We start from the raw sequence: 25,684 nt of genomic DNA on the forward strand, positions 1-25,684 counted from the left end.
ATGCGTAAATGGTGACATCAAATAAATTAATCTAGTAACAAATTTTGAGCGTCGTAATCAAACCTGAATCCACTCCATGATTGTATAAATTCAATGCCCAAGATACTTTTTTGTGATATAAAAAGTATAAGTATAAGACATGAGGAAATATAAAAACGAGAAAATTATAGAAACAATCGAAAAGAACAAAAGTATCAGAGTTATGAGAAGAAAAATCACAAACAGTAAAAAAGAAATAATTAGGCTTAAAGATGCAAACGGAAATCTAGTTACAAACAGAAAAGAATTCTTACGCTTAGTAGAAGAGTTTTTTAAGGTACTAGATGAAAGTGAAGCCAACCAAGAACCCAGGACTATAAGAAAAGTACAAATTGTGAGATCAGAGGATATTCCGGATATATCTCTGAACGAAATATAACATGCCTTAAGTAATATGAAAAATAATAGAGCTCCGGGAGAAGATGGAATAGTTACAAAGGCTTTAAAAATGGGTTGGTCTATACTCATAAGGAAGATACAAAAGCTTTTCAATATTTGCCTGAATAACCAAAATATCCCCACCAAGTGGAATAACACCACCACAATTTTACTTTATAAAAAAGGGGATAGAACAAACCTCGAAAACTACAGACCGGTTAGTCTTCTAAACCACCTCTATAAACTATACACACGTATCTTAACAACGAGACTGGAGAGGAAATTTGAACTTTATCAGCCAAGAGAACAGGCAGGGTTTCGTTCAGGATTTGGAACAAACGACCATCTGCTTACTTTAAAAATATTAATTGAAAAATCTCTAGAATATAACAGACCTCTAGTCCTTATCTTTGTGGACTACCATGAAGCATTCGATACCGTTGAGCTGCCAGCTATTTTGAAATCATTAGAAGAATGTCGAGTGGATCACAGATATCAAGTATTATATCAAATATATATAATAAAGCGACAACGGTCAAAGGGTATCAACAGGAAAGGCTACATCACCTAAGGTTTGCAGATGACATTGCCCTCAAAACTGATATATTAGGCGAGGCAAAAAACATGATACAAGATTTGCAGATCGCGACAAGGAAAGTTGGTCTAAACATGAATGTCAATAAAACCAAGATGATGACAAATTTAGTTCCTAGCCCGTCACTAAATGTGGACAACAAAGATATTCAGATGGTGGAGAGTTATATATATCTGGACACTAGGATGGGCTTCGTTTGGTAAATTGCGAGATATGTTCAAAGGAGATGTGCCAATCGGCCTTAAGAGAAAAGCCTTCAACCAATGCGTCCTCTTCGCCCTGACATTAACTAGAAGATCAATACTTAAATTGTAAATTACACAGCGTAAAATTAAAAGATCTATGCTCGGTATCACTATGAGGGATGGGATAAGGAATGACGAATTGCGCAGACGATCTGGAGTTAAAGATGTCATAGACCAAATACTGAGAAAAAATGGCGGTGGGCAGGACATGTTGCAAGGATACAAGATAACCGATGGACAAAAAGAATTCTAGATTGGAGACCGAAAACAGACAGACAAAATCCACGAGATAGACTGACTATATTAAAAGAATACGGACAAATTGGATAGCAACCGCTCAGAGCAGAGAAAACTGGAAGCTTTTGGAGGAAGCCTATGTCCTGCAGTGGATGAGATAAGGCTGAATGATGATACGAATTTATACAAATAAACCCATTGACGATTATTGAAGATACAAAAAAACGTTGACCGAGGGAGCAAATGATACTACTTGTACTTGCAAAGGTAAAACTTCTGTAAAAAGACATATTCATAATAAATTAGAGAAAACTCTAGTGCTTTTTATGCACATATTGTGTATGAGACTATGATTTCTTTTATACTGAATACACTTTTTACACCAACACTCACAATTTTCACTGCCTGACGCGTTTATCTTCATTCTCTGAAGATGATAACTTGGTTATCGAAACGCTCGTCAAACAGTGCAATTGTGAGAGTAGGTGCAGTGGTAGTGTAAACAGTGTGTTCAGTATGAATATCACCCACGGTTCTAGAAATTCCAATTTAGTAGAGATTTCTTTCAGTTTACTCATATCTAAATTTCTGAAAAAAAAACAGCTGTAGGTGAAGCATTGTCTCTGGATTTTAAAAATGAACAGACATAATTCTGTACCACCTTGTATAATCATTACCTACCCTACAATATTTTTTTCAATCCAAAATCTATTTCTCTCTTATCAAGATTAATTTAAAGTTCTCATTTATATAGAACAAAAATCTTAAAACACCAGAAGGTGTCACGATCTCCAGTCTGCAAATAAACTGGAAATAAACTAATATTATATTTGGTTATAAAGATATTCCAATAAATTGTATAGGACTCTGTATATACTTCTAATTATATAATATATGTATGTTACGCAAAAAATATATGTTTATTGCAACAATATACTGCCTATATATCTGAAAATTTTACAGGACATCATTATCTGATTGTATCACCTTGTAGAAGAATATAAAATGCTAATTTCTGCAACGTTTTTGTTGTTATAATTAACAGTTGCAATTTCTTAACAAGTATAACGAAATACTCAAAAAATATCTAAAAATTAAATCTGAATTTCAAATTAGTTCCAGCACTCCCTTTTATACGGTCTCCGAACCGTCTGAGAACTAATCATGAAGTTCTTTTCATGGTTGGAACTGATTTTGAATGGTTCGGATTCCTCATCTCGTACATCGACATAGATCAGCACAACGTGATGGTACTAACAAAAATAAACAAGAATAATATGAAATCACAGACTAGCCAATGACAGAAGCACGTACGTGACAAGGATTAAATCCTTATTTCTCTTCGTCTTTTAGTTCTAAAAATATATGTACATAAAAAATAATGCGTGAAAAACTGCAACTGATAATTATTATTCGAAGTAAATTATGAAAATAATGTACTATTAATTTGACAGACTGTAAGTTGTTTGTTTGTTTGCACATTCCCCTATCACCTTTTATAAACAATATACATTATTTTAACTAATTATAAAAAATATTGCACTTTAACAGTACTTACATTTCTTTGAAATACAACAATTTTTACCAAAAAATAATTATAAACAAAAGTGGAACAAAGATATTTCCTTTATTCAGTTCGAGCTAATGTCGTACGCAAACCTTCTACCAAGATTGTCATTCAACATATTGATTATTTTAGCAAACTGTTCCTATATAACATAATATAATTTACACAATTGATTGGACAGTTGAGATAGAGAAAACACAAAAAAAAATTAATTCCACCAGAGATATTGCGAGGAGACACATTTTTCATGCTTAAGTTTAACTATGTTTAAAATATTACATTTAGTGTTAACATAATATAGTCTTCATTATGTGTAGAATAGTATCTAATTATTATGATGAGAGAACTTAGATGGGTAATTTTATACTTTCGCGGTCCCCTCGTTTTTTTGGCTCTAGAAAATCGAAAAATCATCCGATTTTGATTAACTTTTTTTTCGTTTTTACGGTGGATTTGTGAGAAAAAATATGAGAATGAAAAATTAGGTAAGGTTGGGTTAGTTTAGTTTAGGTTAGGTTAGGTTAGGTTAGGTTAGGTTAGGTTAGGTTAGGTTAGGTTAGGTTAGGTTAGGTTAGGTTAGGTTAGGTTAGATTATGTTAGATTAGATTAGGTTAGGTTAGATTAGGTTAGGTTAGTTTCTATTCACATAACTTTAATTATTACTTAATAAAAAAATTATACAATATTTTTGTATAATTTTTCTTCCAATTTGTTCGTTTTTCATCATCAAAATCGGATGATTTTTCGATTTTCTAGAGCCAAAAAAACAATTAAAGAGTAAGTCTTCAAACTTAAATTAAATATTAAGAGAGTCAATTTCATTTATAAACAACCTCACAATATATTGTTAATATTCGTGTCAACTCAATATAAAAAAAAATACTACTGTCTGTAAGTTGAAATATTTATCATTTGAATTATAAGTTTCTCAGTACAATCAATAGCGTGTGGGCGCAATCACTGCTAATTAAAAGATTTTAAAATTTTTAACGAATATAATTGTGGAAAAAATGAATAATATTCTCATTTATCAAAATGTAATTTTCGAAATTATTCAGTGACCTCATTTTTTGCTTCAAACAAAAACTGTTTTGATGAATTTTCAAAATATATTATATTATTCAAAAAAATTAATTTGAAACACACAGTTTCAATTTTTTTCAAAGAAATGGAAAATAATATGTTACCTAATTTTACCTCGGTTCAATTTTTTAAATTTCATTTCATATTATCATCATAACTTTGTTAACATACATCATTGGTTATAAAAAAAAGAAAATACATTTGTTCCAGTCGTAAAAAAACATATTTCGTTGAAATTGTCTTAAATCTAATGAAATGAATTAGAAAATTATATGGTATAAACCAAACAATCAAATTGATCCTCACCCCGAATTACTAGCATTTTTAAGTAGAAAGTAGCTTATTTTACACATGTACTAAAAAATAACAAAACATACATATATCGAAATGCTTCTCTTTCTTATGTTATATATGGTCTCGAACGATAGAGGGAAAACACGAATACAATATGAATCTGGCTGGATGCCAAAAGGCAAAAGGACAAATTTAAGAAGAAGTAGACAATATTTTTTGAGGTTATACTAGTGTTTACAATAAAAATTGAAAGTTTGTTTTGTCTGCAACATAATGTAAACGTTAAAATTAAATGTTATTACTATTTATATACTTTCCAACACATGTGTGATTTTGTTTAATTGACATTCTTATTAAAAAAAGATGTTTTTCTGAAGAATTTTTTACGTGGTCGTAGGAAAAATAGTGTACCTACACAACTCGTTGGAAAGTGTATTCCGTACTCGTACGTAATGTCGTATCACTTTCCAAACTCGTTATATAATATACTATTATTCATAATTTAGGTACATTTCTCTTGATGACGAACCTTGTTTGACCCTACAATGTTATAGTCCCAGAGCGGGCAATGCTGCCGTGTACAATCATAGGGCCAAGAATAAAAACGTGGTTAGGTTAGGTTTTAAGTATTTTGAACCGCTGAATCTAAATAAGTCCGGCGTTTTTGCGAAAAACTAGTACGTTTTTTTTTTAAATCGCAATTGTTTAAACAAATTATAAACTAATGGTTTCTCGGTTCGGACAATTTGTTAAAATTGAAAAATCATACTTGTTCTTTGAACCTTACACTACAAATTGGTATTCTTCGATATTAGTGCAAGTCCTGCGTTTGGCATTTATCGCGATTCACAATTAAGCGTTTTATCAACGTTGTAGCGCGTGGCGACAAGCCTCGATCACCGCGAGCCGAACGCAAGCGGCTCTGTTCTGGCGCGCATTTCATGTCGTTAATTTACTATCAGCTTTAACAAAACAAACAAACAAAATTTTGGCATCAACATTAACAATATCATTCCATTACATAAGCTCTCTAATAACACGACCAAATAAATTACAACTTGAATTATTCTAACTGAACGCATTTAAAGGAAATGTAACAGGTTTCTTTATAAAATGAAGTACTAGTGTAAAATGTTTATAATTATCAGTTTTTGTATTTCATACTCTATATTATTGAAGGTTTAATTCATTCATTTTAGGTATCTCAGAGGAATGTATAAATCGTAGTATAGAATTGGCTGAGCAGTACCTCAATAAAGATTAAAAAATTATACCGTATGTAAAAGTTTAGAGCAGCTTCGTTATTTGGTTTATCACGATAAAAAATGTAATGTCATCTCCTACTTCAGGATCTATCTATCTAAGTTACTTATATTTAGAGCTCTCTACGTAAGCTATCAACCAGCTAATTGTTTAATAACAGCATACCAAAGTTGGATTTACTTTTGTATGGATATGAAGAAAGACAGGGAGAAATGCTTTATTGTCAAAACATTGTTACAATTTGTAGACAAAAGCTTGTAAAAACTATAGAACAAACATAAAAATAACTAAATAAACATACAAATAAAATTCCAATATACAGAAGAAAACCACAATGAATAACAAAATTATAGATAATAGTAATAGATAATAATTAGTATATAGCAAAATTAAACCAGTATGCAGCATGCCCGGAAATAAATATTATTATTAGAATAGAAATCGTTTACAGAGTAGTAGGCAATCTCTAGTAAATACGCCCTCAAATTATTGCAAAATGCGCAAAAAGATGATATCGACTTGATTCAATTAATGGAAAATGATTGTGCATTTTTTTGCATTGTAAAATATTGAGCCCTAAACTAATTCTGAACTTGGAGTAGGTGGGTGAAGGTCGTGCTCCGCGTTCCTAAGTGGATAGCCGTACATTGACCAAACGGATTCAAAGATGAATAAGGAAGGAAGAGTCAGAATTTTTAATCTTTTAATAAAGTCCCTACATAAAAAGAAAAATCTTCTGTTGCGTCAGAGCTGGTATTAATTGTTGTTCATTCTGTTCTTGTAATATAATGAAAACAAAAATAACGTGTAAAAATAAATTAAACAATACTGAAACATTGGACAACAGTATTTGTGTAGACATGAAATACTTTCATTTAAAATTATAATGTATATCAAATATTTATTCAATAAAATGCATTATTCAAAAAAATTTCGAAAAATATATTTTTTTCCACGATTTGCGAATATTTCAATTGATCTCTTTTTAAGGCAAATAGTAAATTAACGACATAAAATGCGCGCCAGAACAGAGCGGCCTGCGTTCGGCTCGCGGTGATCGAGGCTTGTCGCCACGCGCTGCAACGTTGAGAAATCGCTTAATTGTTAATCGTGATAAGTGCCTAACGCCGGACCTGCACTAATATCAAAAAATACCAATTTGTAGAGTAATGTTCAAATAACAAGTATAATTTTTAAATTTTAACAAACGTTCAGTTGTTCAAAATTATTAACATCGAAAGTTAGTAAAAATCGTCGGTTTTCGACTTTATAAATTTTTAAATATGCATTATACGGAAAAATGGCGAGAAACTTTATCTTCTTAAAATGGGCGGGCCATATTTGCATAAAAAAATAGTCCTAACCGATAAAACCATTTGTTCATAATTTGTTTGAACAATTGCTATTTAAACAAAACGTACCAGTTTTTCGCAAAAACGCCGGACATATTTGGATTCAGCGGCTCAAAATACTTAAAAATACCACCTGTTCATTAATATTCATTTTTCTAATACATGTCACTTTTAAACTTTTTAAGGCCGTATCATTCACAGTTACCAGTAGTTTTTAAAGCATTTCATGATTCCTTCACATTTTTATATCAAAGACATAACATTAAATATTGGCAGTATAATCATTCGTAGATCATAATCGATTTTTACCTAGTATTATTGAATTATTATACAGCTATTGTTTTTTAACAAGTATACGAAGTTACAAGTTGATCCAATGTTTTTAAATCCCTAAAAAACATCTCCAAATATTTCGTTACATAGACAAATAAGTTGATTCAATATTGTATATGCTGCTGGTAAATCTAATAATATAAAACTTTGTTTCTTAGCATATTTTGAAACTGCCCAAATAACAAGCTCTAGAGCTTTTGTGAGTATTGGTTACATGGAGCACTAAATAAAAAATGATCTTCAGTGAATATTAGTGTATCTCATTCGAATGTTTTATTTAAAACTAAAGCGAACTTGCTAATAGAAAATATGCCAACACCACAAAGTAACAATAGCCACTGCCTGACTTTTTGTTTATTGAGAAGGTCAAGTTGATTGAAAGTATGTTCAAAACATTTGTAATCTCCAATATATTCAGAATTGATCAATTCGTTGTTTTAATATTTAGAAATTCAATTTGTAACTGGTTTTTTACATTAATCGAGACATCAATTACATGAATTCAATTATTAGTTGTTTTGGATTTCAAGCATACGGAAAGAGGTCATACAACAAAAACTATGAAAGCTTATGCATATGTTGTCCAAATCAATTATTTTTTATTATTAACGAGAATATTTCAAATGTGGTATCAATCAAGTTAAATGAATATAAAAAGTTATTTGACAAGCAATTTTTTAATTGCGTATATGTAAAATACAGTATCATTGTTTTAACATTTTCTCATTATTATTAAATTCAGACGGTAATATATAAATATTTCTGTTTTCTTTTAAGATCACTTAATCTCCCAAATTTAATATTAAGGTATATAGTTTTGTAGATCGAATTGAGAATGAAAACCCTAAAAACCCCTAAGTGCAAATTTTAAATAGGAAATCCTGAATAGAAAACTGTTTATTAACATTAAGATAAAATCATCATACTCGTATATTGAAAACAAATGGCATTATTAGATGGTTTTAGTGATGAGACAAACAAAATTTATAAGGTTTTTTCACAGTCCCGACAGTCTACTGAAAAATGATATTAAAAGTCTGAGCATTTCTCGCCAAACTGTGAAAAGGTATTGGTAGTAAGTACAAATGTCCAATTTTAAATTGGGCACCACAAGGAAGAAGAAAGAGAGGAAGACCAAGATTAAGCTGGAGAGAAGGTATCGAGAAGGATATTCGAGAGAGAGGATTGGAAGAAGACCTTTGGAAAGATCGAGAAAAATGGAAACTGGGAATCGAAAGACGGCGAAGAACGTTTTAATCCGATTAATATATATATGTATATATTTATATATATATATATATATATATATATATATATATATATATATATATATATAGTAAGTACAAATATGTGAAACAGACAGTGCAGCCTCTTTCCTTATGGTGCATGATCTTCAATTATTAACATTCATTACTTTCAATATCGATAACCAACTACCCTTCAAAAAACCGTGCGATTACCCTTTATTACAACAACTGAGACCTCAACTTTGCAGTTCATTGTAATTTATTGTTTTTATATTATCTCACATGTTAAGAATTAATTGGAAATTGTAGCGCAAACATGCACAAAATAAAAAGTTTTCGCGTCACCATCCATTTGATATTCGATTGTCAAACAACCCCACAAAACAGAGGAAAATTATAATGGACTAGATATGTACTAATAAAGCCAAGCCAAGTACAACTGCAACTAACAAGCTCTTAACTCATTGAGAATTTTTGTAATCGTTGGTGATTCCTACTAAACTGTTTACAGCTACCACGAGGGTAAATTAATTGTACTTTCTATCTCTGAAGACGATAACTCCATAGTATAATTGTGGGAGTTGCTGTAATGGGGGAAGAGGAGGATTTAGTATTAATCACTTATAAATACTTGGAAGAAAATCCTAGAATTTGACTTGATTGAAGAGTATTGCTTGAAAATTAGCGATGTCCGGAGGATTCCTTTAATCTGGAAAGCACCAATTACGCTGAGGTAAACCAGGCAAATAAGATCTATAAGATATCACCATTCTTATTATTAGAATTAGTAATGTTCTGAAAGGGACAGAACAAAGAAGTGTCTGAATCCTTACCCATAATCATTAGGCAGAGCTACACAGGACAGTTGTGAACATCTTAGAAAATATTTAATTAGAATACCTTCTAAAACTGTACCGTCCGTTAATAATCATAAAACGATATTCTTTGAAATTTATAACATTGAATATATTTTAATCCCGATTAGTCAATAACAAAAATACATTGATTTGCCACATTTATTTCCAAATTTGGATCTGGGAATACAAACAACCAAAGAACTACATTTATTAAGTATTTGTTGTGTCAATTAATTGGATCAATTCTGAATTATAATGTTCAAATAATTACTTTAATAAAACATTTAAGACAATTCTTTCAAAGATAAATTTCCACTAATCTTTGTAACTATTATAAATCACAATCAATAAAAAATTATAATATCCACCCAATTAAAAAAATATAGCTTAAATACTAAAAATATCAACAGTTACATATTGCACAAAGATATCCTTATATTTTAATATTGCACAGAATTTTTCCCGCCCTGATAGAAACAACAATGATGTTAATTTCCAATAAATAATATAAATTAAATAAATAATATAATATTACAATTAAAATAATTGATTTTTATGTTATATTCTAGTAGTTTTTAATCGAACTTTATATTGAAACATCTTTACTTTGACAGGAATGTATAGGATCAACAGAAAACGGCTCGAACCGTTAAACTAGTGTTAGTAGTCTCATGAGTTTAGAAACAAAACAAACTTGTTTACTAAATAATATACTATGTTGGCTTCTACATAGTGATTAGCTTAAAAAAATCTTTTTCACTTCAAAATTCCATTCAGTACCGAATGCAAGCATATTATAATTGGGTGACAATAAAAAGAAATATATAAAAATCTGACATATTCATTCTGACATATTTGAAAATACATTTAATTATAGAAATAACAAAATTAGAAATCATAGAAAAGATTATTCCACATTCTCTATGTAAGATCTGTAGCATGTAATGTTTGCAATTGCGGTTAATTGAAAACTGTGTTCTTACGACCAATATTTGTTTGAACTGATATTGTAGATTTTGCCCAAAATTTCACCCCTGAACTATGTAGGTTTGATAGATTTTTCACCAATTATAAATTTGTAAAATGTCTCTGCAAATATTAAATTGAATTGTATTGGAAAGGTAGAGTAGAGTCTTTACTACTATACAATTATCGACGCAAATCCACACTCTAGACCAAATAATAGAAAAGACTATAAAAGAGAAATAAATATTGTTTTTGTTGACTTCAGAAGTGCTTCGATTCAATAAAAAGAGAGAAAATAACAGAAGAACTAGAGAGACAAGGAATTCCAAGAAAATTAATAGAAATAATACTCAAGAAGATTGACATTAAAGTGAGATTCCAAGACACAATCTCAGAAAAGACACACACAAATTAAAACGTCAAACACGGAGACCCAATGTCACCAACGCTATTCAATATAATATCGTAAGGCATTGTGAAAAACGCAGGATTACAGAATAAGAAGATTATAACAGGCGCAATACAGATAGCAGCTTACGAAGATGAAGTGGCTATCATAGCAAACGAACAGAGGGAATAAATAAAGGCAATCAACAAATTAGAAGAAGAAGCAAGCAATTACGAACTGGAAATAAATGCATAAAATACAAAATATATGAAAATAGGGAAGAAACTAGAAGAGAGAACAAACCAACTGAAAACTAACAAATAACATTATGAATTATGAAACAGTATCGACCTTTAACTATCTAGGAATAACGTTGGGACAAACAACTAGAGACAGGATAAAAGAAAGAATACAGAAAGGCTATCGAGCATATGGAAGAAGCAAAAACCTATTAAAAAGCAAAAATCTATCGAAACAAAACAAAATAAAAATGTACAAAACCCTAATAAGACCAGTAATAACGTAAGCGATGGAAACAACAAAAGGGAAGAAGAAGAAGTTAAAAGAAACGAGACAATTATAATGAGAACTATAACAAGTCCAAAAACAACACAGAATAAGGAAAGGAGAGCAAATTAAAACCAAGATATAGAGAAAGAACTGGAGAAGGAAAATATAGTGAGATACATAAAAGCATAAAGACTCAACTGGGCTGGGCATATAATGAGAATAAAACCAACTGAAATGATAAAAAAAATAACGCGATGGACCCCATTGTGGCCAAGGAGAAAATAGAAGGCCAAGAAATAGAAATAGAAGAGGACATAAGAGCACTTAATATAGAGAACTGGAGGACAAAATGCCAGAGCCGAAAAGAATGGAAAATAATAACAAAAATAGCCAAGACAAACGATTAACTATAAAAAAAACAAAAATGGAAATCGATAGGTAATCCACCTCAAAAAAGGACTTCGAAGCGCTATAGGCGATTGCCATAATCCAAAGTATTAATAGGCTTGATGATGATGATGACGTCTTAAATATATCAATATTAGAAAAGTACATTCTCTATGGGATGACATTCGTGTCACCTTCTGTTCCACATACCGCTTTTGAACTTTTTGAAAACATCAACTATCATTGAAGATTTTTGGTTAACGGTCTAGGTTAACCGATCGTACACAGGTACAAAAAACTTCACAGATCTATTTTCTCAGATATACTGGGAACACCTGAGCAGATAAATTTTAAGAATATCACTCAAAATTATTGGAGAATCAAGCGATTGAATGCATTTGGTCATAATTTGATTGAAGATGGTAAAATAACAATTAGATAACTTTTTTTAAACAACTTCTATTAGGGGGTAATTGTACAATTATATCTAAATTTTTTATGAGTTGTCTCTTTTTATAATTGCATATTCATAATCTATTATAAAACCGAATTGAGAATTTGTAAACTGGTAAAATTAGAATTGAAAATACAATTATTGCAATTAACAATGCATAAGAAGATAACAATGATTATAATAATAAGTAGAAAGAAGTCTACCTTAGAGATATTTCACATCCAAGTGACCACAACATAGAAAGAGAACTAGCAACTAAGCTTATCAAATAATATGACCTAGATGAAGATTACAAGGCATTACACCAACCAGCAAAAGCATCTGTGAATCTCATTATTATCACAACCAACATGAGCACTAAGAAACCTCTAAAAACATAAAGAAAAATGTCAGATAAACCTATAAAATCACAATGAAATAGCCAATATGAAAACAGAAAATACATAGTGTAGAAGATAATGACAATAAAAAAATAAAATAAATACTCTCAGAAAAAGTAAAGTATTTGAAATAATTGAATAGAAATTAGGTCATATCAATTTTTAGCTTCAAATCCCGTCAGTTTGATCTGCATTACCAACTAAGTCAATAACTTATTCACGTAAAGATTATTTTGGTTTGTCGTTGACATGGTGATTGATATGGTCAACAAACGTGAACTTGTTTGGGCTGGGGTTTCTCTTAAGCTCAACTGCAGCTTTCAATTTAAAGCATATAATGGTTCTCATTTACCTGTTGGTCGGCATCACCTTTCTTCTAAGGTTTTCATACAACAGTTACTCGTAGAGTATTATTTTATTGGTGATATCTGACTTTTCCGCTTGTCTAATAGTCCTTTCTTGACATGACGGATTTTTGGTAAGAAAAGTTATCTTTATTTTATTATTTTGTTCTACGTCTTCTGGATCGATTTGTTGTATAGCTAAATTAACTTAATTCATGACCAATTCTTTTGATTATATGCACTACTACTCCTTGAATGGTCGTCTCTAAAATGTCTTCTAAACACCTTTTGCATTATACCTCATGTCAGGCCATCTTGTAAGATAAAACAAATATTTTCCTCGTTGCAAATCTCAATAATTTTCTATGGATTTCTCGTGATTTCAAAAAACTAAATTTTGTTTCCTTTCTTCCTACTCCTGATATAGTTGTTTCCGCTTAGAATTTTTGGCTAACTGATTGAATGACAACTGAATGTCACTAATTGAGTTGAATTTATTCTAATTTCTGTGAACTTATAAATCAAAAATGTAGCAATAACATTCAATATAGTTTTGACAGCACAGCCTTAATAGTCATCACTTTGTTATTCATAATGATCGCCTAGTTTTTCAAGAAATCTGTCAGTTTGTAGCATCAGTGTTTTCATTAGAAACTTTACTAGTAAAAAGTACGCCATCAAACATAGTAGTGATTTGTTGCAGTATTCTTTAGAGTGGCTTCTGGTATTTTATCAGGATAGATTTTTGTTATAAAATTACGTCTATGGGAGAGCTCAATAGTGTTTTTTCAAAAAAACGGAAGAATCCACGCTGCCACGAGTTATGCCAATGCAATGAGACAATTATTAACAATTCTTGACAAGTATGGACTCTGAAATAGAAGGAAATTGAACTATTTTCGATTTCTGAGATGTATTTTCTGCTATATTTTTACCAAATCTGCATACATCTCGTGGAAATTTCAGCATATAATGGAAACATTCAAATATATCGCTATCTTTTTTGGTTAGGTTTGGTTTGGCTAGTTTGGTTTCAAATTTGTATATTTCATCATGTTGCACAAAATTGCATATTTCCATAAATTACTCAATTTTTAGATGAAATCATATTCATTTATAATAAAAAAAATCGCATTACTTTCTCTCGTGGGTGTTGTTATACAAGATAATCTACTTTTGATTAAAACAAAAAAGATCAAAAAAAATTATTTACATAAACTATAAAATCAATATTGCATAACACATAAATCTTGTTTTTTAGTATTTATTGGTTTTATATAGTTATTTCATAAGTTTTCTAGTGATTATATATATATATATATATATATATATATATATATAAAAATGTGGTACATGTTTTTTTATAGAATTCTTTCTCTTATATTATGATATTATTACAAATTTATTACTAATTTAACCTAGTTCACTGATAAATCGCGTTGTTTTTCGTTTTTTTTATTATACTAACGCCCATAGTAAGAAGAACAAGGCTTTTGTCACAGATAACTTATTTTTGTCAAATATTCCAAGGACAAATATATTATAAAAAAAATATTGAGAAATAATTGTGAGAATATCCATTTGAATTGGAAATAAAATTTTTATATTCAAATGAAAAACATCTTGAATTATTTGAAATTGAAGCCTTGCGTAATATCTCTTGACCAATGTTACAATTTTTGGTAACAAAACTTGCTTAAGATTACAGTCTGTGAATTTAAAATGTGAAAACATGAGAAAGAAGATTCAAACATAAATGTTGTTAATAAAGTTTTTAGATATGGTCATACGAGTGCTGTTTGAATTGTTGGAGAAAAATGGAATAAAATCGCGTGGATTAAACCAACATCAGTGTGCCGATCAACTCACTTTGATTTTTGGTGATGAAGGACCATCTCGAGCCACTGTGTTTAGCTGGTTTTCCGAATTCAATCTTGGTAGCACCTCACTACAGGATGAATTTCGTGAAGGTAGTCCAAAATCGACTGTGCGAAAAAACATCGATGCTGTGCGTAAAATGATTTTGCAAGATCGTTATGGGACATACCGTGAGATTGAGGCATACTTGAACATTATTTCCATTCGACAATCATTCAAAAAATAGCTCGTTTCGAAGAAATGCTGAAGAATTTGGAGCTTCCAACGACGTCTATAGAATCGTGACAGGCTACGAATCATAGATCTATGCTTATAAACCCAAAAATAAACAAGATAAGCTAAATCAAACAAAAGTTGTTTGCGCACGAAACTCTTCGAAGTAAATGGTCGTCAGTTTTTTCGAAATAACTGGACATGAGGCCACCGATCCATTAGAGCAACTTAAAACGGCTAATTTTGAATGGTACACCAGCATTTATTTGCTAGAAGTGTTCGAAAAAATCAAGGAAATCAATCGCAGACGATGAATAATTCTCCACCACGCGAGCTCTCATGCATCAGTTTAAACAATAACGGTTTTAACGATCAAAATATCGAATTGATTCAAACGCACGCAGTGTGATGTGTGATGATCTTAATGTAGAATATTTTGAAAAACAATAAAGCTATTTCCAATTATAAATATTTGTTTTTATTCGTCGAAAGAGTCCAGTTGAAGATAGAAGAGAAACACCATAAACTGGAGACAAGAACTGGCTATAGAAACTGATGAGAATGTACAGATTAGTATAAATAGTAGTAGATACATTTGAGAAAATGAAAAATAAATTTACATATGGATACAGACAATAACAGAACTGAAAATTAAACTCTGCGCTAAGTCTTACAATTACACTGTCTGATGCGTAGTGTCGATAATTAAGTTATAGTCGCCAGAGTTAAAAGTTTTAGTTTATCTCCAGCCTCTGAAGACGATAATTTAATTACCGAAATGCACGTCAGTGTTTTCACTATAAACTTAAGAATGAAAATAGGTAAATATCCGAAATGCAAAAGGCTGATAGTCAACCACAAATAATAACCGATAAAGGGATCACATTTGAATAGTTTTTACAGATGTTGGAGAAATATTCATAAAGATTACGAATAGAGTAATAAAAATGTTCTAAATTAGTATTTAATGAATTAAAAGGAAAGTAGCAGGAAAAACGAGGATGAAAGGATAATAAATGAGGTAATTATTAAAAGCTCTAACAGAAATTAAAATACTGAATACACTGTTTACACCACCACTAGTGTAGTGTAGGGTTCAGATCACCACCGGTTCCAAAAATTCCAACTTAGGTGTTAAAATAGTTGAAAGTACGGACACAAAAAATAAGAAGAGTGACAAAACCAATAGATATAAGAAAAGAAGGCAAAGAAATAACTTATTCTGAATATATGGCATAGAAGAAAGGAAAGAACAATACAACAAATGAATGAAGTATTAAAAGACAAAAAAACTGGATAAAACAGACAAAAGGAGAGTGAAAGCTAAAACCTCAATAGTCTGACGCTTGAAAGATCATAAAAAACTGTAAAAAAAATAAGTAACCCAAATGAATAAAGTTATCAGAGTTAGTTTAAGAAATATTTCAGTACTTTGTTGAAATTTGTACCGATAATTTTTGCCAACATCATTTTCATATCAACTTGTGCATCAATAAAGGTTGTTGCATTTCTTACGACAAACATAACGTTACAACCGATTGGTGTACTCGTATTTAGTATAATGCTGATGTCTCGTAACTAATAGATACTCATCTAAAAACAGTTTTACAACCAATTTTAAGAAGCATATAAATATTTTATTTGCTTTATGATTACACTAATAAAGCAAACGTCTTTAGACAGCAATAAGCAATAGCATATATCCCTTATAGTAATAATTCATATTAAAAGATATTAGCAATATTAAAATAGAAACAGAAATACGATTATGGTGAGAGAACATTAAGTGACAACTACTTACTTAACTAAACACTGTTGATTTTCTTTTGCAACACAAACTGAATCTATGCGGGTGTATTTAGAGGTAAACTAACTGACTCCAGTTGGCTCCAGAGCATATAATTCTCGTAAAATTTCTTGATATTTTCTTGATATTTATAATATAGTTTGAAAATGATTTGAATCTTACATCGAACATAGACATAAATCTACAAATCTACCAATAGTTCAGTCTAATTATCTTTTTGATATTGATTAACAACATTACAACCTTGGAAAAGAAATAAAATTACAATAAAATAATAATTTCATGTCATTCATGATACTCTTTTGAAATGATTTGAGTCTTACCTCAAAAATAGATGTGGTTAGGTCTAATGAGAATACATTTGTCCTCAAACTTTAATTCTGGATTCAATTCAGTTCAGATAATCATTGAGAACTTCAAAATATGTGGAAAAACACCTCATGAGCTTTATTTGAAGAAATTTAGTTATGTTATCCTTAGAATCTATCCTAATCAAGAAATTTGTTACTATTAAGACCTGGTGTGATTCAAACAGACAAAACTGTAGCTATATGTTGAAGAGACTACATCCCCTTGTTCTTAACAACTCAATAGTAGCTAAGTTTTTAGGTCGTTACATCAACGATTCTCTAAAATAGATGGTTAGATTTTAAGAAAAAATTTTCTTAGGTTTACACAATCAGATCAGCTACTTAGAAAGTTACTTTCTTCACGGCCTTAAAGAGTTTACTTGTTTGTGGACTACTCCTCTAAGATTTTTGTAGCGTTCGTTACTTGGACTCTTTAAATTACAAAGAAGACCAACAAGCACCGATTATGATCAACGATCAGGATGTCTAGAAGAAAAGGTTGGAGAAGAAGCAAACGTTCCGAAAATTTTTTTAGAAACCATCAAATTAGATTTGAAAGAGATGGCCATCACAAATATGAAAGTGTTTACATAATTTTACATTTGGAACTATTCAGAAGGATTTGTTAGAAAAAAGATGAAAAAATGATCTAAGCGAAATAATTTGGGTAAAGCCTTCGGAATTGAACGAAAAAAAAATAAAACAATCGGCTAGCAAGGTTATGATTGAAGAAATAACTGCCAAAGAACTGGCTCCTTATACGGAAAAAATTCTATTTCAACAATACTGTGTGTGGTCGGATGTAATGATTCAAACTTCGAAGTGTTTCCGAAGCGATCATGCTCTTCTCTAGCGGCTACTGGTTGTTTGGAGATATAAAAAAGTCATCGCTGAAACAATAGCCTATATTGAAAACAAAGTAGAAAGGCGTAAAAAGGTTGGACTGATTGTATCGCTATCTTGATGAATGTAACGGAATTGTTTGTTTGTTTGTAAGAGTGGCATCTTTTTGTTCATTGTACACATATTTAACGAAAAAAAACGTATACAAGATATATAAATTTCTATCGTGGTAATTTTTAGAAATTGGATTTTGATAATCTTTTGTTCGTGGTCGAAATTAATGAAAAAAAAGCGTAGAAGAAAACCTGAAGTACAACTATTGCCAAAAAGTTACAGATCTTCATTGCATATAAAAAATTATATGTTGGGGACAAATATATTAAAAACTTAGAATATTTTAAATATTTTAACCCTCTAAAACGTATTTTTTAGAAATAAGAAAATTGTTTTTACGAGCCTCTATTATTTCAAGACAAAAGATATGGAAGTTAATTATGGAATCATTAAATCAATTGATTGAGATTCAGTCCTAATCAAGCTCAATCTATATGGGTTGATAAAGAATAAAACTTCTTCACCTTCACAAAAATCAATGAACTTTGGTTTAGATGCCAAACAAGTGTGGAAAGTATACTTTTTTCGACGAATGTGGCATGTGGTAATCACATGAGTCGAAAAAAGGCCTTTACATAAGAGTTACATACAATATTTTTTCAACTAGCGGAAATTTTATCAAAATACAGTTTAATAGTAATTTTTTTCACCCGCTAGTGCGTAAAGTAAGTTTAATTTTTCGTTAGATTAGATTTATTGATTACAAATTAATTTACAAAGTATATTTTATATTCATTAATATTTCAAACGTTTTAATCAAGATTAGAACAAATTAACAAAACAACAGAGGAATTTAGTTAGTAACAATATTAAAAGGTGCACTTTGTGCCACCTTAAAATAATAATTGATACATAAATAGAAAAAAGAATTGAAATTTGCACGACTTGAACCTGGAACCTACTGCATGTGAGCTTGGTAGTCTAGCTCCTACACTAAGGAGACCTTAATAATAATTTTCTTTACGCAGTACTGCTTACAGTTTCTTTACGCAGTAGAAAGTGTATCTAAAGTACGTACTTTATACACGGTAGTAGAAAAAATTATTTTTTATTTGTTTCTTCAACTATCATTGGTAGTTTTTCATAACTCAATATAAATATTGAAAGTCTCACAAGAATAGAATTGCTAGAAATTTGTAATTCTGCTTATTTGCATTATAAATTATTTAAAAAAATTTTGTTGGAATGATAATCTATCTCAGTTTTCTTGAATAATCTTCACATTCTTATTCAAATGTATGACATATGTCACATTATGGTAATGGTTTAAGTCAGAATAAGGAATTAATTTGAAATAAATTCATAAAATATTGAAGCTGCATAATTACTTGACGAAAGGTCAAGAACAGTCACTTTACTTATACTTTCATGCTCGAAAATTGAAATTTTCATTGATTCTTTGAAACAAAATGTATCTTTCATTCATACTTATCACACTTTCAATTAAAATTGGTGTATAGTTGGTGACAGCCAGAAGATTAGAGCAGTTACTGCAATGAGTTATTTATGATATATTTATGATTAAAAGTGTGAGTGAAAAATATAGAAGAAAAAGCGAATCGAATGGAATATTTCACAAAAGAAATTAATACCATACAAAGTGATAATAACACAGTATCTCTACCAATTCGACTTCTCTTATCAGTTATTTATTTTTGAAGTTTCAACAATTTTTTACTGACACTGAATCACCACAGAAGTTACCAACAAACAATATTGTTTTCAGTTTATGCTTATATTTAAAGCTCTTGCTGGAGTTTGATAATCATTCAGCAAAATCATAAATGGTAATAATGAACCATATAACAAAGAGGCTCGAAAAGAATTACATTTGAGTCACTATCGAAATCGAAACAATCAGCTCAGTAGTAAATAATAAAAAGCATCTAAAGCCGAAAATTTGGTGCACCAAATTTTTTGGCAATCTTCTTAGGTATCCTCCATCAGTGTAGGTAGGTTCCAGTATCCTCATTAAGATCATTCTCATCAATATTCGAAGATGCTCTTCGTCCTTCTCCAACAAGCATTGTTCTAATTCCTGCTCTGTTTTCGTGCTCACCTTTTTACTTCTCAGAAAGTTACCTCCAGTATACTCTATTGGCCGCACTGATTAATCCCGCCGTTCCTATGTTTCTTTTATTATTGGTATTCCTTCCAGATTGATCCACCATCTCTATATTAATCCTTCTTTTTGTTACCATCATGTACATTGTAGTATGGGATTTTGTGGAGTAAGCGAAATTTGATTTTTACATAGGAGGAAAAATGATAACGTTCCAAAAAATTACGCTCAAAGGTTTATATATATGTTTAAGCATAATTTGTGAATGAGACACCAGGTGTATAAACTGTTGGATAGACAAATCATCAATTATTGAAATTCCTATAATTTCTTCTGAAATACTTAAATTATATTTATTATAAGTGTACTGCGAACATATTTAATATAAAAACATTTGATAAAATACCGTTTTTGAACCACCAAGAGCCAAAGGAATGTACAGGTAACTGTTTTAAAAGATTTTTTTGTTATTTTGTTAAGACGCTCAGCAAATATAACGAAAATAAAACAGCGCTTAAAATAAAAATCTACAGGGTGTTTCGGATAGATTTCGCCCGGATTCCTGAATCACCAGGAAGCCATATTGAATGTCTCGGGCTTGAAATTGTCATGCAAATTTCTTTGGTCTATACGTATTTTGACTTGAAAAATTGAATATAATATGTCTCAGATCTGTAAATGTAATATTTTTTACGTTAGCTGACGTAAAATACAAAAAAACTCAACTCAAAAATACACTTTTTTAAGTTTGGAGTGAAATAACTTCCTAAATGCCTAATAAATGCATTAAACTTTCAAATAAAACTTATAGCCCCAGAGCTGGCTACAAAAAATAGGGTCGATAAGGTGCGCGCCATTTCAGCTCGTAAACTGGCGGCCCCAACTTAGTACATCACCAAACGCCACTTCTTAAGGTCAGCACAGATCGGATATGAAAATGGTAGCCGGTTTTTCCGAACGAAAAAATTGGCTGCAAAACCTCATAAAGGGTGCACGTGAAACCTTTTATAACATGGGGTTTAAGCCTCAAATAAGAGGGGTGTACTAGTGCAAGAAGATTTACAGGCTGGAAAACCCTCGTAAGAAGTAATCGAAAGTGTCGGAAAACTCATCTGAAAAACCACATAACGTGCGCGCGCGAAACGATTAGGTTTTTGGGGTCTCAACTAAGAGCAGTGTTACAGCGCAAGAAGTTTTGCTTAATGGAAAATTATTTTTGATGTCTCCATTTAAACTATCTGTTTCAGCTACCCGAAATTAAAAAAAATCATCAGGATACGATGATAACTCGAGCCGCCGCCAACAACGCAAAAAACGGGCTTCAAATTTTTTTTTAATTCATTTACTGCGCCAATTATTCATTCAATTCATTTTGATCAAATTTTTCTTAAAACTTTTGGGAATACTTATACTTTTTGATAAAGTTGCTCAGTATTGAGTAATAGCTCGTGGTGGCCCAAGAAACTGCTCTTAGTTGAGTTATGAGGTTTTTCAGATGAGTTTTCGTTCGGGAAAACCGGCTAGCATTTTCATATCCGACCTGTGCTGACCTTAGAAGTGGCGTTTGGTGATGTACTAGCTGAAATGGCGGGCAACTTATCGATCCTGTTTTTTGTTGCCTGCTATTACAGAAAATTTAGTTCTGAAGAGAATGATGTGTACAACCTCAGTAAAAAGTTACTTACACAATTTGCTCATTTTAGTTTTGATTTTTAATCAGTAAAATAAAGATATTTTCAACTTGTATTTACTTTTTATTGAGTTTATACACATCATTCTCTTCAGAAATAAATTTTATTTGAGACTTTAATGCATTTTTTAAGCATTGAACGAAGTTATTTTACTCTAAACGTGAAAAAAGTTTATTCTGGAATTGAGTTTTTGCATGACAATTTCAAACCCGAGACATTTAATATGGCTTCCTATTATTGGTGAATCAGAAATCTTGGTGAAATCTATCGCTCACTATAAGCGTTTTTGGAAGTTTTGTTATACCAACTTTTTTCCTTATATTTACCTATAGAATCGTTTCCCGAGTGATTGAAGTGCTATCCGAAACACCCTGTATAACGGTGACGGAGGGTTATATAAATCAACATAAAGGTGTGCCAGCAAAAAAAGCAGTAAACTTTTATAGAGAAAAACAATAAATTACCAAGAAAGAACAAGGAAGCTTTGGTTAAAGCGGCTCCCGGAAAACTGGGCAGAAAATTCAAAATCGACAAGAAATATGTAAGCAGCATTCTGAAAAGCAACAAATAGAACTATAATCAAAACTCAGAAGTATCGGTGACCACGAGTTTTCGTTTGGAGTCTAAAGTTTTGGAGGAATGTATTTCAAAAGACACAAAATGTTCATCTCGAAAGCGGTTTCTTTTCAGGGTCGTTCTTCACCATACATTTGTCTTTCTGGAAATTCTGTAACCGCTAAAATATATGAAAAAAAAAGTGTTGGATCTGGATTAATTCAGTTCATGAAGAAACAGTATCCTGAAGGATACTGAAGATATGGCAACAGCTCAATATGCAGAGAACGTTGAAGAAGCTTGTCTAGTGACTCAACAAAGGACAATTGAACGTTTTGGTGAAATTTGAAACGGAGTAGGGTGGTTCAAAATTTATTAAATAGAAAAGTATCAATCTTAGGCAATTGTTCTAATGTTGATCAATAGTAATAATCAATATAAATAGAATTATTCGTAATAGACATCGGTTATTCATTCAATTCATTTAATGATTATTTCTTGTTTAGTGGTAAGAAGAAAATAAGTTGAATCGACGATAACATAAACAACAAACTACAATAAGGAATAAAAATTTTAAAAGTTATTAAAAAGATAAATGTACCACAAAAAAATTATGCAAATAAAAACTACTAAACGAAGTACTTCTGATAATACCCTAATAAAATCCACTCTAAATAACAGTAATTTGATTATTAATAGTGAATTTCAAGTTGACAAAAATTAATAATATGTTGTGATTTTTTCTCTAAGTGTAGTATTCTATTCGCTCTATTATTTATGTGGATAAATAGCCATCATTGCCCACTTTCTAAGTGCCACCATTTAAAGCGACTGCATTTAAAAATGACACTTATATAACAGTTATGCAAAAAAAGTTTCAATATCATATTTTCTATATTTTCCACTGATTTAATATTAAATTGTTATAATTTTAACGTGATCACAATAATTCTAATTTATAAATTTATAATAATTTCTAAAAAATTATTTTTATAGATTCAATTGCCACCCAATATAATATCTTGAATAAATCCTTTGCATGCATCTGAATCATTAATTCAATTCAATTTTTTCCAATGAAAGCTACATTACAAAAAAATTAAAGTAATTCAAATAAAGGGATTTTTTTTTCAATTTTGAAAAAAAGGTCCATATAACTGATAAAATGTTTGTTTGAATAATTTAATTTTATCATTAGAAATGTACTACTAGAATATAACAAAAATACTAAAAAAATATCACTAATTAATCTCGTTCTAACAACTCGTGTAACGCAGCTATATAAGTTTGAGCCATTTGCAACGTTTCGAACTTGGACAATTTTCTATCGTTACCTAAAGAGGGTACAACGTCCCTCAGCCGATCAAAAGCATCGTTTAAACTATTCATCCTTCTTCTTTCTCTAGCATTAGCTGCTAACCTACGTTTTTTCATTACCTCTACCCCAGTTTGAGGCTGACTAGTTGTGCTCTTAGCATTACTATTTTTTTTATACTTACTATCATCGTAATAATCTCGTCTACTATAACTATTCACCGGATGGTCCATACCTTGAGACTTGTACTTGTAGTCGTACTTGTTATAGATGTTGTTATTTTCGCCGTAATACCCTCTGTTGGTGCTACTACTACCACTACACCAATCTTGTCTGTAGTAGTTAGGTGTATACGGTTGGGATGACATACCTGGATCAGAAGCTGTCGATAACGGACTGGAAACTGTCAAAGCGTGATAACTATCAGGAGTTGAGAGTCTAGGGGAATGACAACCATCAGACGTTGATTCTTGTGAGTGATGTTGTACGTACATACTTGTGTATTTTTCATAGCTAACAAGGATTTGATACTTTATTCTAGCTACGCCTTTTCGCACTATATTTATATATATTAGTATTTATTTATCCAAGTGAACAATTTTTTATCTCAAAAACTAATATTTTTGTCTAAATAGAACTTGAAATTTAATATATTTCGAGCGCCAAATTGTCTTAGCAACTCAAGCAAAAGCTGAGGTCGGTCGATGGTTTTATTAATTATTTATCCATGTAGAATATTTTCCTGATTCAAAATTGAATTGTTGATTTTATTTATTATATCCGTGTACGTATCAAAATAAACTGCACACATTAAAAATATAAATATATAACCGAGCAGACGGAACAGAAAGTTGTAGTGACACTAATATCACGAGAACATGTTCGTGTCTCTTATTAAATCTGTGTCGCGTGCTATGCTTCACCTTATTTACATATTCCGCGTGACTGAAACGAACTGAACGACGCGTGTTACAATGATGCTGGTGTGTGTCTAGATGTTCACTGAAGATGACTGGATCCCGAGTGAAGAGTGTTCGGCGTTAAATCAAAGGAAGAAGTGGTAGCCGCTATGTGCGAGGTGGCCTCGGCCTCTTCACTTCTTCAGTCAGCCACTGTCGAGGTGATGATAAAGATTATTTGTTCTTCTTGTAGATGTAGATGGTCAATGGCGAGGACGACAAGCTCGGGATATTGCACGCGATGATAGTAGATTATTTTAACGGTCAGCTGGTTTATTGAGGTTTTTATCAATATAAAGCATATAAAGTTGGAAATTATGATTATTTCTTCTTTATTTCGATAGATTGAAAGTCTATTGCTAGAAAAATATCTTATTCATCCAAATAATTAATCAATTAGAAATAAGTTTTTTATTTACATACACGTTCAAATCGACTTCATTAAATTACGAACACTTGAACATAATTCAAAAATATGAATATAAATTTTGACAATATTTTAGAATGAGACTACATACTCATTTTTTCTTGTTTCACAGGAACTAATGTACTTGAGACATTATTTAACGTGATAGCAGTACTAAGGTGAGGCAATGTATTCTCAGATACAAGAAAACCAGTTTTTTTAATAAAATTTTTTGGTTCGTATTCATAGTCGTCTGTTTTTTTGTAAATCAACACACGACTCTTCTTGATCTACCAAAAATGTTGAATTCCAATCTATCAGTAGACAGAAACAATTATTTTCGTTATGACCTCGAATTTTTTCAAAATAGTCGTTTAAACTTTAGTTGTTTTATATATTTTACAAAGTTTTTAGCCAAAGTAGCCGAATTTATGAATTTTCTTTCGGTAATCTTCTCATAGAAAGAAAAGAAATCAAATATTTCTGTTACTGTGCAATGCATATTTTACAATTGACTATATTTTGAATCTTTTTGTGGCTATCGAAAATTATTGTCTTATACTGACTTTTAA

General features: G+C 30.8%; 1 protein-coding gene across 1 annotated transcript; it reads right to left on the bottom strand.

The window, feature by feature from the left end:
- Nucleotides 1-23,677: 23,677 nt before the first annotated feature.
- Nucleotides 23,678-24,241, bottom strand: LOC130903685 (basic helix-loop-helix transcription factor amos-like). The gene has a single exon (XM_057815914.1). The coding sequence runs from the start codon at nucleotides 24,239-24,241 to the stop codon at nucleotides 23,678-23,680; it is 564 nt and encodes a 187-aa protein (XP_057671897.1).
- Nucleotides 24,242-25,684: the final 1,443 nt, after the last annotated feature.

This window comes from Diorhabda carinulata, chromosome 2 (assembly GCF_026250575.1).
Source record: "Diorhabda carinulata isolate Delta chromosome 2, icDioCari1.1, whole genome shotgun sequence".
NCBI lineage: Eukaryota > Metazoa > Arthropoda > Insecta > Coleoptera > Chrysomelidae > Diorhabda > Diorhabda carinulata.

Excerpts from the sequence above, each read along its gene's own strand:
- LOC130903685 (XM_057815914.1), bottom strand. The coding sequence starts at position 24,241 with ATGTACGTACAACATCACTCACAAGAATCAACGTCTGATGGTTGTCAT.